Below are 12,466 nucleotides of genomic sequence, written 5' to 3'. Positions count from 1 at the left end.
CATAAAGCTTTGGATACAAGACTAAAATGATTAAGAAGCTAGCTAAACTTTGCTGAAGAGCTGAATCAATCGGTGACTGAAGCTGTTATGGATCTCTTTGGAAGCTGAACCAAGACACAAAGAGCAGCTCCTTAGCAAGAGTCCTGATTAGCACTGGAGCTTAAGAGACAGAATGGCCAGACTGGAAGTGTTTCAACATGCACCCCAGCACTTATGGCTTCTGCTTACTGCTACAATCTGAAAGCAGCAAACTGAAGGAAGAAATTTAAAAAAGCTGAAAAACAAAAAGCACCCTTAAAAACTACTATCACACATACTACTGGTTTCATAGGCATTTTTCATCAGTGTCACATGCTCTTCCCTGAGACAGTTGCCAGAGCTCTAACCTCTTGGTCTCAGCTACCTGTAGAAACCATTTTAAAAAATTGTTTCTATAATTAAGAAACTATTCAGTTAGATAAAGTGGCACAAAGATAACTTGGAAATATTTTAATAACCTCGCCAATATTTGCACACCCTAAGTATTCCTTAGTTATCTAATATAATAAAGTAGAAAATGACTGCAGCTATTCTTTATTAGCTACATCAATTTACTAGCAAAGCCCACTAGATGTCTCCCATTGCAGCTTAAGCTGCCCCAATTTTTTTGTATGGTAGGAAATACACTAAAACTGAGAAATCAACCCTAAGGTCTACTTTTGTAACTTGGCTTTAGTAATAATTTTCTGTATAAAATCCATCATTAAGACTAGGTCCAACTGAAAAAATAAGTGAACAAATTTTACTGTTGTGCAAAGTGATGTAAACACTTCAATCTTCATCTAGGTAGAGTCTAAATCTATTATATCCATTATCTCCAGTGAAAACAGCTTATTCCATTCTTCATAGTTCCTTTGAAGACATATGTACTGCCCTTAGCTGTATTTCCTAGAGATTGAACAAGGCAAGTTCTCCCAAAGACTATGTTTCAGAGGTATCAGAATGTCCTTTTTGCTCTCCTTTGGACTTTCCAATTGGTCAACAGCTTATTGAGCATGAGCTTGGCATTCTTGTAACAAAACCATGCAAAATTCTTTCCTTGCCTAGCAATATCCCCGAGCTCAGCTGCTACTAGTTTTGCTTATCTAGTAAGCACAGATGTCCCCACCTTCTGGAAAGGAAGAAAAAGAGGGCCAAATCATATTACACTCTGATCTTCCCAATGCCTTCTAGTAAACTAGTGAAGAATTCACAGTATTTCTCACTTAAACATGACAACATTTAAGCTACATAATCACAATTAATCTCTAGCTGTTAAGTGGAAAGAGAATGAAAGAATGAATATTACCCATCCTGGCTGACTGGCACCAAGCAGAGAGCTCTCCAAATATAACACGACTGATTGCTCTCTACCACAATCGTGTTCACTAGATCATGTCTACAAGGTGAATAGCCATCAGGAAGTCTCAGTGAATCCAAAGTGAAAAATATACTCTCATCTACTGTACCACTTCTTCCACAGATGCTAGAAATGCGAACCTGTAACAGTTTGTTATTTAGTGTTACTTGATATTATCTGCTTAAGCTAACAGGCATACTATCATTGCATCATTTTTACCTGCAACAGTCATGCTAGCATTAACAGAGCTGCATTCTGAAGTTTCAGTTATTCATGGGAGGTAAACATACAGCTCTAACCTAGAATCACTGTGCTTGTCTTTAGATTTAAAAGCGTAAAGAGACACAAGTACTTCAGATAAACATTAGGTTCCACTTAAGTGCATATTACAATACATACATTTGACTTAATCACAATACCTGTCTTTGACTTACCAACTTATCTAATTTATACTTCAATACTAGCAGTCACAGGAGAAGAAATTTTTTTCCTATGCTTGACATGCAAATATCATTCAATATATACAGTTAAGACAAATACAATAAACCATAAAACTAATATATGTATTCCTATAGGGAACAAATATTTTCATTAGAATAAAAAAGGGACAATGGTTGTTTTTAAGCCATTGGATAAATTAAACATAATAAATTCCACAATCATTACTTCTTAAAAAAGTTTGAGAATCCACACATCCTCATTACAACCAATGTAACTAAAACAACAGTAAGCATCCAAATCAGCAATTGATAGCCAGTAAATTAGTTACTCTTCCTGTTCTAACCAAAATGTGTATGATTTTTCAAAAAGCTTTGTTATTTTAGAAATAACCCTATAAATGGATGAGTTGGTATGTTTTATCTTTTAAAGATGTGTTACAGAAGATCTACCAATATTAGCAGCTTAAAACCACCTTCAAAATGCCACTTCACACAAGATTCCTCTTGCCAAAAACAACGTACAGGATATTTACCTTGTCTACTCGCTTATACCTCAAAGGCTTTACAGCAACTGCTTCACTGTTCCATGTTGTCGGGTTAATAAAATATTTTGCTTGCACCCAGTCACCTTCACAAGGTTTGAAACCTATGTAAAACAGAACATTTCAAGTTTAATTGCTACTGATGACATTTGCATTACTCCCATACAGAACCAGTTTAAGCTAAATAAAATGATCAGCCAGAACAATGCATTATTCAGATGCACCGAGTTCAAACTTATCTTTGTAGTTCTTCCCCCAGTAGGTTATGACAAACTACGCAAGAGATGCTAGCAGTAAAATACACTTGCTTACATGTAACTTATGCTTACATGACTGCATGCAAGTTATGCTCAGTGAGAATGAACGGATAGCTTTCTTCACCCAAATCTCTGTTTGTTTCGCTACATACAGTCTATTAGAACTTATTTGGGATGTGGACTGCAAGTTTATCAGAATGTATTTCTATTGTACATATTAAAAAAATTACGGAAGAGCAAACAAGAAAGCCCCTACACACCTTCACAGACATCTTCCATCGCAAAAAAAGTATTCTGATTAATATAGCCACCATCCTTTGAGAGAGAGGTAATATTGCCAATTAATATTTTCATATTTAGTTCAGAAGCATCACAAGTAGGATTGGAGTCTCCCCTTGTATTCTGCACAGCATCTACCTATGAATGCAAAAACCATCAACATTCAAACAGCTGATACTTAGAATTATACGTTAAACATATTCCTACAATAAATATCAGAATTCCAACTGCTTATGGAAGTCAACCTCCTTATTAGACAATTCTGTACTCACTGTAGCTTTTAATGTTTGTACACAAAAAACATTAGTAAACTGTAAGTAACTTCTCTTTTAAGAATTCTGCTGGATGCTGCAACACTGACAACTAGTATAATTACATGTTGATTTGTCAAATCTTTCTCATGCTTCCCTTGCTTTAGGTCTACTTAAGAATTTTCTTCTTATTGACAAGGCCCTCCCCCCCCCCCCCCCCCAACTCCCCAGCAATCTGATTGTACACAAGAACTAGAACATCGCTATTTCAGAAAACAAACAAAAAAAAAGTTTTCAAGATGCTATTTATAAACACTATATGTATTTCAGACTGCCCCTCAGTCATTCTGTAATAATTTGAATAAAAAAAACCCGGAAGAGCTGCTTCTTACCAATTCTCCATATCACCACCTCAAATGTAAGTTTACTTGCTTAACAGCCCTCTGCAGAACACAAGCTACAAATATTGATGTATACAAACCATTTATTCCCCCCAGCTATGTTGGGGCAAGGTTATAGTATCTCTTGCTCTTAATTACTAGAATTCCTAGAACTGCAAGTTCTCTTCCTTGCTCCCAAAGGGCCACCACCACCATGGGTTCAGGAGTCTCCACTCTGCAGTCCAAACATTTGTTCTTCAGAGCTTCCTTGCTCTCTATAAGGACTGTCGGGGCCAGTAACAATGCCAATGCCACTGGACAGAAGCACTTATTACTTTTAAGCAAGAACTGCTGACTCTAGATGGTATGTAGAGAAACTACACTGTGCAATAAAGCAGGAGAAGGATGTATCAAATTCTTCTTTTGTGAGTCTTATGAGGATAAGGATGTAGGAAAGCACGTATGAAGTGTGCAAGGTATCTCTGCAGTGATTAAACACATACAATGAATGAAATGCCTGTGGACAACTTTTTCCATGAACTGTAGTATAAGTGTACAAGTCAGATCGTTACATTAACAGCTTATTTCAGAAAGCCAAGTGTTTACAAATTCACAACCAGAATAAAGAAACTGAATGGAGAACTAGAATAACACAGGTAAGGGAGTAACTAAAAAACCACAACTGGACAGAAAAAAAAAAAAAATAGTTAGCTGTCGTGTTTTCACTTCTACATGAAGATTAGAAACTCTGAGTATTAATGCAGAATATGAAAAAAGTAATACACTGACAAAAGAATATACAGTGCCATCTTTCTCTTACAGATCAGCATTCGTGCACAAATGGAAAACAATCCTCCTATAGCCACACTTTTCATAAATATTAAGACTACTTTTACACTTGTTAAATTATATTACTACCTTTGTGTGGTGCACTTCTCGGAGACACAATTTCACAAAGAACACACACATTACAGAGCAAGAAGAAACACTTTGAACATTAACTGCTTTGCCTTGATCACATGGATCCTATTCCAGATGCCAAGGCATCATCCCAAAATAAAACTGGTGAGGGAAACTACCTGAACTAGCCTGCAAGTTGGCTACTCTTACAATGGAGACTTGCTTAGCAAAGGAACTTGCAACAAGTTCCACATGAGAGAACTTGCTGAAAATTTACATAGTGTTTATGCAGGGAGACTCATCCTTGGCTAAGACAAGGGCACTTTCTATGTACCTGGTGGTATATATACCCATTGTGGAGCTAGCAGCTGGACTGGTGATCTTATCCCAGCACAGTCCATTACAGTGACCATTACACTGTTCACTTTAAATGCTATACTGTTTATACAAGTGAAGGGTAACCCCAACAACAGGTGTACTAGTCTAGACTAGACTAATTACTAGTCTAAATCAGTTTATTTCAGAAAGCTTACAAAATACACTGTGACATAAGAAACCAGTCAAGGGAAGTGATTATCCCCTTTTATTCAGCACTCTTAAGATAGCATCTATAATACTGCATGCAGTTTTGACCTCCACAGTACAAGAAACACATCAATCAACTGGATGACTTCACTGTAGGGCCACTTTGGTGGTTGGGTGCTGGAGCAGTTGCCCTGGGAGGGGAAGCTGAGAGGGATGGGCTTGTCCAGCCTGGCTTCAGGCAGACCTAATAGCAGCCCTATCCACTACCTAACGGGAGGTTCATCAGGAACACAGGACCTTCATTGTGGGCATAAACTGAAACAAGAACTCTTCAGGCTGGATATAATGAAAAACTTTTTCACCATGAGGAGAGTCAAGCATTGGAAGAAGTTGCCCAGAGAGGCTGTGCGGTCTCCCTCCACCCTTGGAGGTTTTCATGACCTGACTGGATAAAGCCCTGAGTCACCCAGATCTGACCACAAACTGACTCTGCTTTGAGCAGGAGGTTGGTCTAGAGACCTCCTAAAGTCTGGTCCAATCTGAACTATACTACGGTCCCAATTTCTACATGATTTATTTTGTTGAACATAATAAATATTACCATTGAAGATAGTAATAAATAGCCTATGCCTACCCCTACTTCAGAGTTTGCGAACATGACAGTTAAACTATATGTAACTTTATTTTTTATTCAATATTGTTATATTGCATTAAAAGAACTATTATTACATGGTATTCCTTTCAATGACATGAAAACTCACTGTAAAAAAAATAAAATCTATGTTTTGCTCCAGTCTGACAGACATATCTTCACATTCACCAAGAGACGTTCTCAACATCTGAGAACATAAAACTTTCTCCTATGCAATCTGTATGGGTTCATATAGACAGAATCCAAGGAAAATTAGAACAGATGGGTCAAATCCTCAAATTTTGAGGGGGCTAGAGAGCAGGGAAGAGAGTACACCATACAACTTCGTTTTCTATAGACATGTCAATGCCTCTGCTGATATTCACGACCTTACTTAAAAGCCGTGAAGCTCTTTTTCGAAAGAGTGCACAGAAAAATACAGTGGACCTTCAACTGCTCAGGTTTATCATCAGGAGAACAGCCACATCTAACAGAAGAGAAATATAAATAAGCAGTAATCCCATGGTGACAGACTAAAGTATTTTTAAAGGTATGTCTCTTACCATTAGTATGAACAGTTTCAGGATTGGTCAACAGACTAATTCTGAAAAGTGTACAGTATGTTACCACAGAGATACTAGCAGTTTCAGTTACAAACTGCAATTCACTCTATTAATATATGCCACTTGGTACGAACAGAATTACTGAATGTGTCAAAATAGTACAAACTCACTTCCATATGACAGCTAGTTATGTCTGGACACTGCTGGCAACTGACCAAAACATCTCTGAAGTACCAAAACCAGGATGGTGCATAAAAGAAAGGCATGAGGAATCAGAAACACCATACGCTAATCAATGCAGGATTTTGACCTCCTTTCCCCAATTTATGTATCATTTGCTAATTTAACATAGTAATGACAAATTCTTCAATCTGGTTAACTTACACTCTTAAACCTACTTATCAGAACTTTACTAATAAGATTACTACATACATTAGCATACTTCAGCTAATCATTACCTTACTGTTGTCTGAAACATGATCCCTGAAGCCACTATGTTTGCTGATTACAGTCTTTATAGACCACATGAGCTGATAAGATACTTAATTATAAAACATCCACTTACTAGTAAACTCAAGTTAACTTTTAAACTAGTTATACTGTGATTTGGTCTGTACAAGCAGCTTAAGCTTTGGCTCAGACTTCTGGTTGGGGTGAGTTTATTAGATGAAGCACACTAGTCTAGTGCTGTACTTAAACTATAATGCAGCTAAGCCAAGCAGATACAAGCCAAGAAACTGGGTGGTACAGAACCCATCTATCAACTGCTTCTGCACTGCTGTCAGTCTTCGAAGTGCCAGTCATATTTACATAATATCTAGATGGAGAGCGGCCACTTGGCTCAGCTTTTCAGCTAGATTATCACAGGCACCTGAGAGTTGAGCCGATACAATCAAAAAAATTAAAGTTGTGGCAATGTATAATCAAGCTTGAAGTAGGTTTACAAATGAAGTGTTAAGCAATAAAGGTACCGAAATCTCCATTTTTATAACTCTCCATGACATTCAGTTGCCGATTCTTTACAACAGGAAGTTTTGAAATATTTGTTCTTATTCACTTCTGTGCAAAAAGAGTAAACTTGCAGCCCCTGTTTTTATTTTCTTATATATTCATATAACAATAACATAACTTCGAAGCTCAAAAAAGTTAATACAGAGAGATTTGAACTAGGTATGATTAAGCAAATTCTGATGCAATTATCTCAACCAGTAGTTGACAATTCATTACATCTAGACCTGTATTCAGAGAATCAGTATTAAAGGAACATTTTAAAGGAGATGGAATAAAATAGTAATAAAAAACCAAAACAACTTATCACCACTAGGTGAAGGACTGGCAATTTCTCCTATTCTGTAGAATTCGGGAGGCTAAAACTATAGTGACTTCCAAAAGAAAGTCTCAAGGGATTTACAGAGAAAGTGAGACAACTATCTATTGTCACATCTTACCCTGATGGCCTTCAAGCCACCTGATGTTTTATCCTCTTCAACAGTGGCGGTAACTTCCTGTCCAACAGTCAGCGGCATATTTTTTGTAACAGCATCCTTTGTGAAGATTATGGTGTCATCTATCATCCCATAATCATGACAAAATCTTGTCACTACTCCTTGTACAGTTTTTAATTCTTTATCACCTGCATCCAGAGGAAAAGTATTTACATAATCACTTGTTTACAGAACTATGCAACAAGTAATGCATGCTACTAAAAGTGCTATCCCTTCTATCAAAAAGTCATTCTCTTGTTCAACTAAAAATACCAACAGTTGCCAACTAATTAGTTTCATATTTAAGTCATGAAGTCTTATGGCAAGTTATGGTTTCAAACAATTAAGGAAGCTAGTTAATTACAAACTACATTGTAAAAACAACATTCTTTAAGCTGCATGAAAAAATGACAGAATATCTCGAGATGGAAGGGATCCATAAGGATCAGAGTCCAACTCCCTCCTCCTCCTCACAGGACTACCTGCAACTAAACCATATGACTAAGAGCATCGTCCAGGCGCTCCTTGAACTCTGGCAGGCTTGGTGCTGTGACCGCTTCCCTAGGGAGCCTGTTCCAGTGACCAACCATCCTCTCAGTGGAGAACCTTTTCCTAATGTCCAATCTGAACTTCCCCTGACACAGCTTCATCCCCTTTCCTTGTGTCCTATCTCTGGTCACCAGAGAGAGGAGATCAGCACCTTCCCCTCTGCTGCCCCCCTTGAGGAAGTTGTAGACTGCAATGAGGTCACCCCTCAGCCTCCTCTTCTCCAAGCTGAACAAGCCAAGTGACCTCAGCCGCTCCTCCTAAGTCTTGCCCTAGAGAGCTTTCACCATCTTGGTCACCCTCCTCTGGACACACTCTAATAGTTTGATGTCCTTCTTATATTGAGGTGCTCAAAAGGGCACACAGTACTTGAGGTATGGCCGCACCAGTGCAGTGTAGAGTGGGACAATCACCTTCCTTGACTGGCTAGCTATGCTGTGTTTGATGCACGGTTGGCCCTTTTTGCTGCTAGGGCACACTGCTGACTCATATTCAACTTGCCATCAACCCAAACCCCCAGATCTCTTTCTGTGGGGCTGCTCTCCAGCCTCTCATCCCCCAATTTGTATGTATAACCATAGAATCATTTAGGTTGGAAAAGCCCTTTAAGATCATCAAGTCCAACTACTAATCTAGCACTGCCAAGACCACCACTACACCGTGTCCCTAAGCACCTCATCCAAACGTCTTTTAAATACCTCCAGGGACGGCGACTCAACCACTTCCCTGGGCAGCCTGTTCCAATGCTTGATAACCCTTTCAGTGAAGAAAAATTTCCTAATATCCAGTCTAAACCTCCCCTGGCGCAACTTGAGGCCATTTCCTCTCGTCCTATCACTTGTTACATGGGAGAAGAGACCGACACTGACCTCTCTACAACCTCCTTTCAGGTAGTTGTAGAGAGCAATAAGGTCTCCCCTCGGCCTCCTTCTCTCCAGATTAAACAACCCCAGTTCCCTCAGCCACTCCTCATAAGACTTCTGCTCTAGACCCTTCACCAACTTTACTGCCCTTCTTTGGACATGCTCCAGCACCTCAATGTCTTTCTTGTAGTGACGGGCCCAAAACTGAACACAGTATTCAAGGGGCGGCCTCACCAGTGCCGAGTACAGGGGGAAAATCACTTCCCTAGTCCTGCTGGCCACACTATTTTTGATACAAGCCAGGATGCTATTGGCCTTCTTGGCCACCTGGGCACACTCCCAGCTCATATTCAACTGGCTATCAAGCAACAGTCCCAGGTCCTTTTCCTCTGGGCAGCTTTCCAGCCACTCTTCCCCAAGCCTGTAGCATTGCATGGGGTTGTTGTGACCCAAGTGCAGGATGCAGCACTTAGCCTTGTTAAACCCCATACAACTGGCCTCAGCCCATTGATCCAGCCTGTCCAGATCCCTCTGTAGAGCCCTTCTGCCCTCAAGCAGATCAACACTCCCGCACAACTTGGTGTCACCTGCAAACTTACTGAGGGTGCACTCCATCCCCTCGTCCAGATCATTGATAAAGATATTAAACAGAACTGGCCCCAGTACTGAGCCCTGGGGAACACCAGCTGTGACCGGCCGCCAACTGGATTTAACTCCATTCACCACAACTCTTTGGGCCTGGCCATCCAGCCAGTTTTTACCCAGCAAAGCTTACACCCGTCCAAGCCATGAGCAGCCAGTTTCTCCAGCAGAATGCTGTGGGAAACCGTGTCAAAGGCTTTACTGAAGTCTAGATAGACAACATCCACAGCCTTTCCCTCATCCACTAGGTGGGTCACCTTGTCATAGAAGGAGATCAGGTTAGTCAAGCAGGACCTGCCTTTCCTAAACCCATGCTGACTGGGCCTGATCACCCAGTTGTCCTGTATATGCCATGTGATGGCACTCAAGATGATCTGCTCCATAACCTTCCCCAGCACCGAGGTCAGGCTGACAGGCCTGTAGTTCCCCAGATCCTCCTTCCAGCCCTTCCTGTAGATGGGCGTCACATTTGCTAACCTCCAGTTGACTGGGACCTCCCCAATCAGCCAGGACTGCTGATAAAGGATTGAAAGTGGCTTGGTGGGCACTTCCGCCACCTCCTTCAGTACCCTTGGGTGGATCCCATCCAGCCCCATAGACCTGTGTGTGTCTAAGTGCTGTAGCAGGTCACTGACCATTTCCCCTTGGATTATGGGGGCTTCATTCTGCTCCCCATCCCTGTCTTCCAGCTCAGGGGGCTGGGTACCCAGAGAACAACTGGTCTGACTATTAAAGACTGAGGCAAAGAAGGCATTAAGTACCTCAGCCTTTTCCTCATCCTTTGTCACTATGTTTCCCCTCCATGTCCAATAAAGGATGGACATTGTCATTAGCCCTCCTTTTGCTGTTAATGTATTTATAGAAACATTTTTTATTGTCTTTTTCAGCATGCAGCAAGATTCATTTCAAGTTGGGTCTTAGCCCTTCTAATTTTCTCCCTGCACAGCCTCACAACACCCTTGTAGTGCTCCTGAGTTGCCTGCCCCTTCTTCCAAAGGTCATAAACTCTCTTTTTTTTTCCCTGAGTTCCAGCTAAAGCTCTCTCTTCAGCCAGGCTAGGATTACCCCATTTCAGGTGCAAGATCTGGCACTTGAATATATATATTCAAATACCTTGAAAAAACTTGAGATAAAAAAATACCTGGAAACTAAACAGCTTCTCCCAAAAGCTCTGAGCCAACAACTATTTTCAAGATTTTCCATAGCAAAAGAAAGTTCTCAGCATTGTTTGCATGTGGAATCCAACACATTTAAGATTTCTATACTGAAAAAGCAGAAAAAGTAAACAAGCTATACAAATTAATTCTTCAAAACTGTTTATATAATATTATAGTTAATACACTTCTGCACTGAGATGTGGTGCTGTTTCTCCAGAGACCTAGAAGTTTCAAGTCTTTTGAATTAGTAGTATCTACTTACATATCACACAAACAGCACTGCACTACAACTTCAGGCTTAAAACTGGACTGAAGTAAGGCTAGTTTAGATTTTTAACATGTTATTAACTACAGTCACAATCAAGAGTATTAATACACTAAGTAATCTTTTTTGCTTTCTGTATTCATAAATATGAAAAAGCACTTTTTGCTACATTGAATAACACTACTAAAAGCATCTTAAGAATACACCATTTTGGAACCTCAAAACATCAAAGCTACACTACCATCTCAATTCTACAGTCCAAGAAAGATGAAGAAGGTTTATTTATTAAGACAGTAGTACAAGGGAAAGCCCAAAGCATCCATCACCCACCACCACAACACTCCTCTTACACCTCACTCCATACTCTAAGCAGCAACAGTAACCTGTCCTACTCAGGAAACATAGCAATAAAGTACTGCTAGGAACACTCCCACATGCTCTGTAGTCAAAAAGCTGTCTTCTTTTCCCGATTTCCCTTCTTAAGGAAACAGGTCTTCACTCAGCCCCCTCACGTGGGGGATGAGACCACCAACACCCTCAAGGCTCTGAAGCTGCACACAGGCCCTGCATCTGGCACCACAAACCTACAGCAGGCCCAGGAACTCCTTCCTACCTGAGGCCGCCCATCGCTCATCTCCTTCCTTGTCACCTGCACGTCTCCAGAAGTAGGAGAGCACCTTAGAAAAGAGGCCGAGCATCCCCGAGCGCCCCACAACAAAAACCTCCCTCCGCGGCACCCCCTCACCGCCCTCTCCTACAGCCGCGCTTCAAGCCCCCACGACGCCGCCGGCCAATCACGCTGCTCGCTCCTGGTCACGTGAAAGAGCCCACGCCGCGTGCCATGGGGCGGGGGAGGGGAGGTGTTACGGGCCGGTGCGGCCTTTCCCGCTGCAGGCGCGCGGCCCGGAGGGCGGGGCGGGAGCGAGCGGTTTCGCCCGGCACCGCGCTGTGGGAGCCGCGCCGCAGCCCCCGCGCCTCGACCCTGATGTCACGTGCCGCAGCCCACGCGCCTCGGCCGTGACGTCTGACGTTACGGGACGTCGAGCGGTAGCCGCCCACTTCGCTCGCCGCCGGCTACCTCCTGCCTTCTCTCGGGGGCGGCGTGCGCGTGCTGAGGGGCCGTCTGCCTGCCCCACCCCCGGCGTGAGGGGACCGCTTTCCCGCCGGCCCGCCCCGCCGTGAGGAGACGGCCCTCTGAGGCGCCTTTGCCCCCGGCTCCGAGGAGACGATGTCTGCGGACCCAGGGAGGAGCGGGGTATTGTCACCCCCGCCGCCCTGGTGGCCGGCGCGCTGGCTCCTCACCACAGGCGGCACAGGGCCCTCTCCTGCTAGGGCCGAATGGTGGGACCGTTGGCAGAAAGGA

At 42.0% G+C, this 12,466-nt stretch overlaps 1 protein-coding gene across 1 annotated transcript in view; it reads right to left on the bottom strand.

Annotated features, from left to right (window-relative positions):
• MOV10L1 (Mov10 like RNA helicase 1) overlaps positions 1-11,801 on the bottom strand; it is a 37,393-nt gene extending 25,592 nt beyond the window's left edge. Inside the window, exons 1-5 of the mRNA XM_075491532.1 lie at positions 11,717-11,801; positions 7,595-7,779; positions 2,878-3,034; positions 2,352-2,464; positions 1,328-1,518 (exon numbers count right to left, since the gene is read on the bottom strand). Of these exons, the coding sequence (XP_075347647.1) occupies positions 1,328-1,518; positions 2,352-2,464; positions 2,878-3,034; positions 7,595-7,779; positions 11,717-11,801 (731 nt within the window). The remainder of the gene's footprint in view (positions 1-1,327; positions 1,519-2,351; positions 2,465-2,877; positions 3,035-7,594; positions 7,780-11,716) is intronic.
• Positions 11,802-12,466: the final 665 nt, after the last annotated feature.

This window comes from Mycteria americana, chromosome 1 (assembly GCF_035582795.1).
Source record: "Mycteria americana isolate JAX WOST 10 ecotype Jacksonville Zoo and Gardens chromosome 1, USCA_MyAme_1.0, whole genome shotgun sequence".
NCBI lineage: Eukaryota > Metazoa > Chordata > Aves > Ciconiiformes > Ciconiidae > Mycteria > Mycteria americana.
This window is presented reverse-complemented; position numbering and strand designations above follow the sequence as displayed.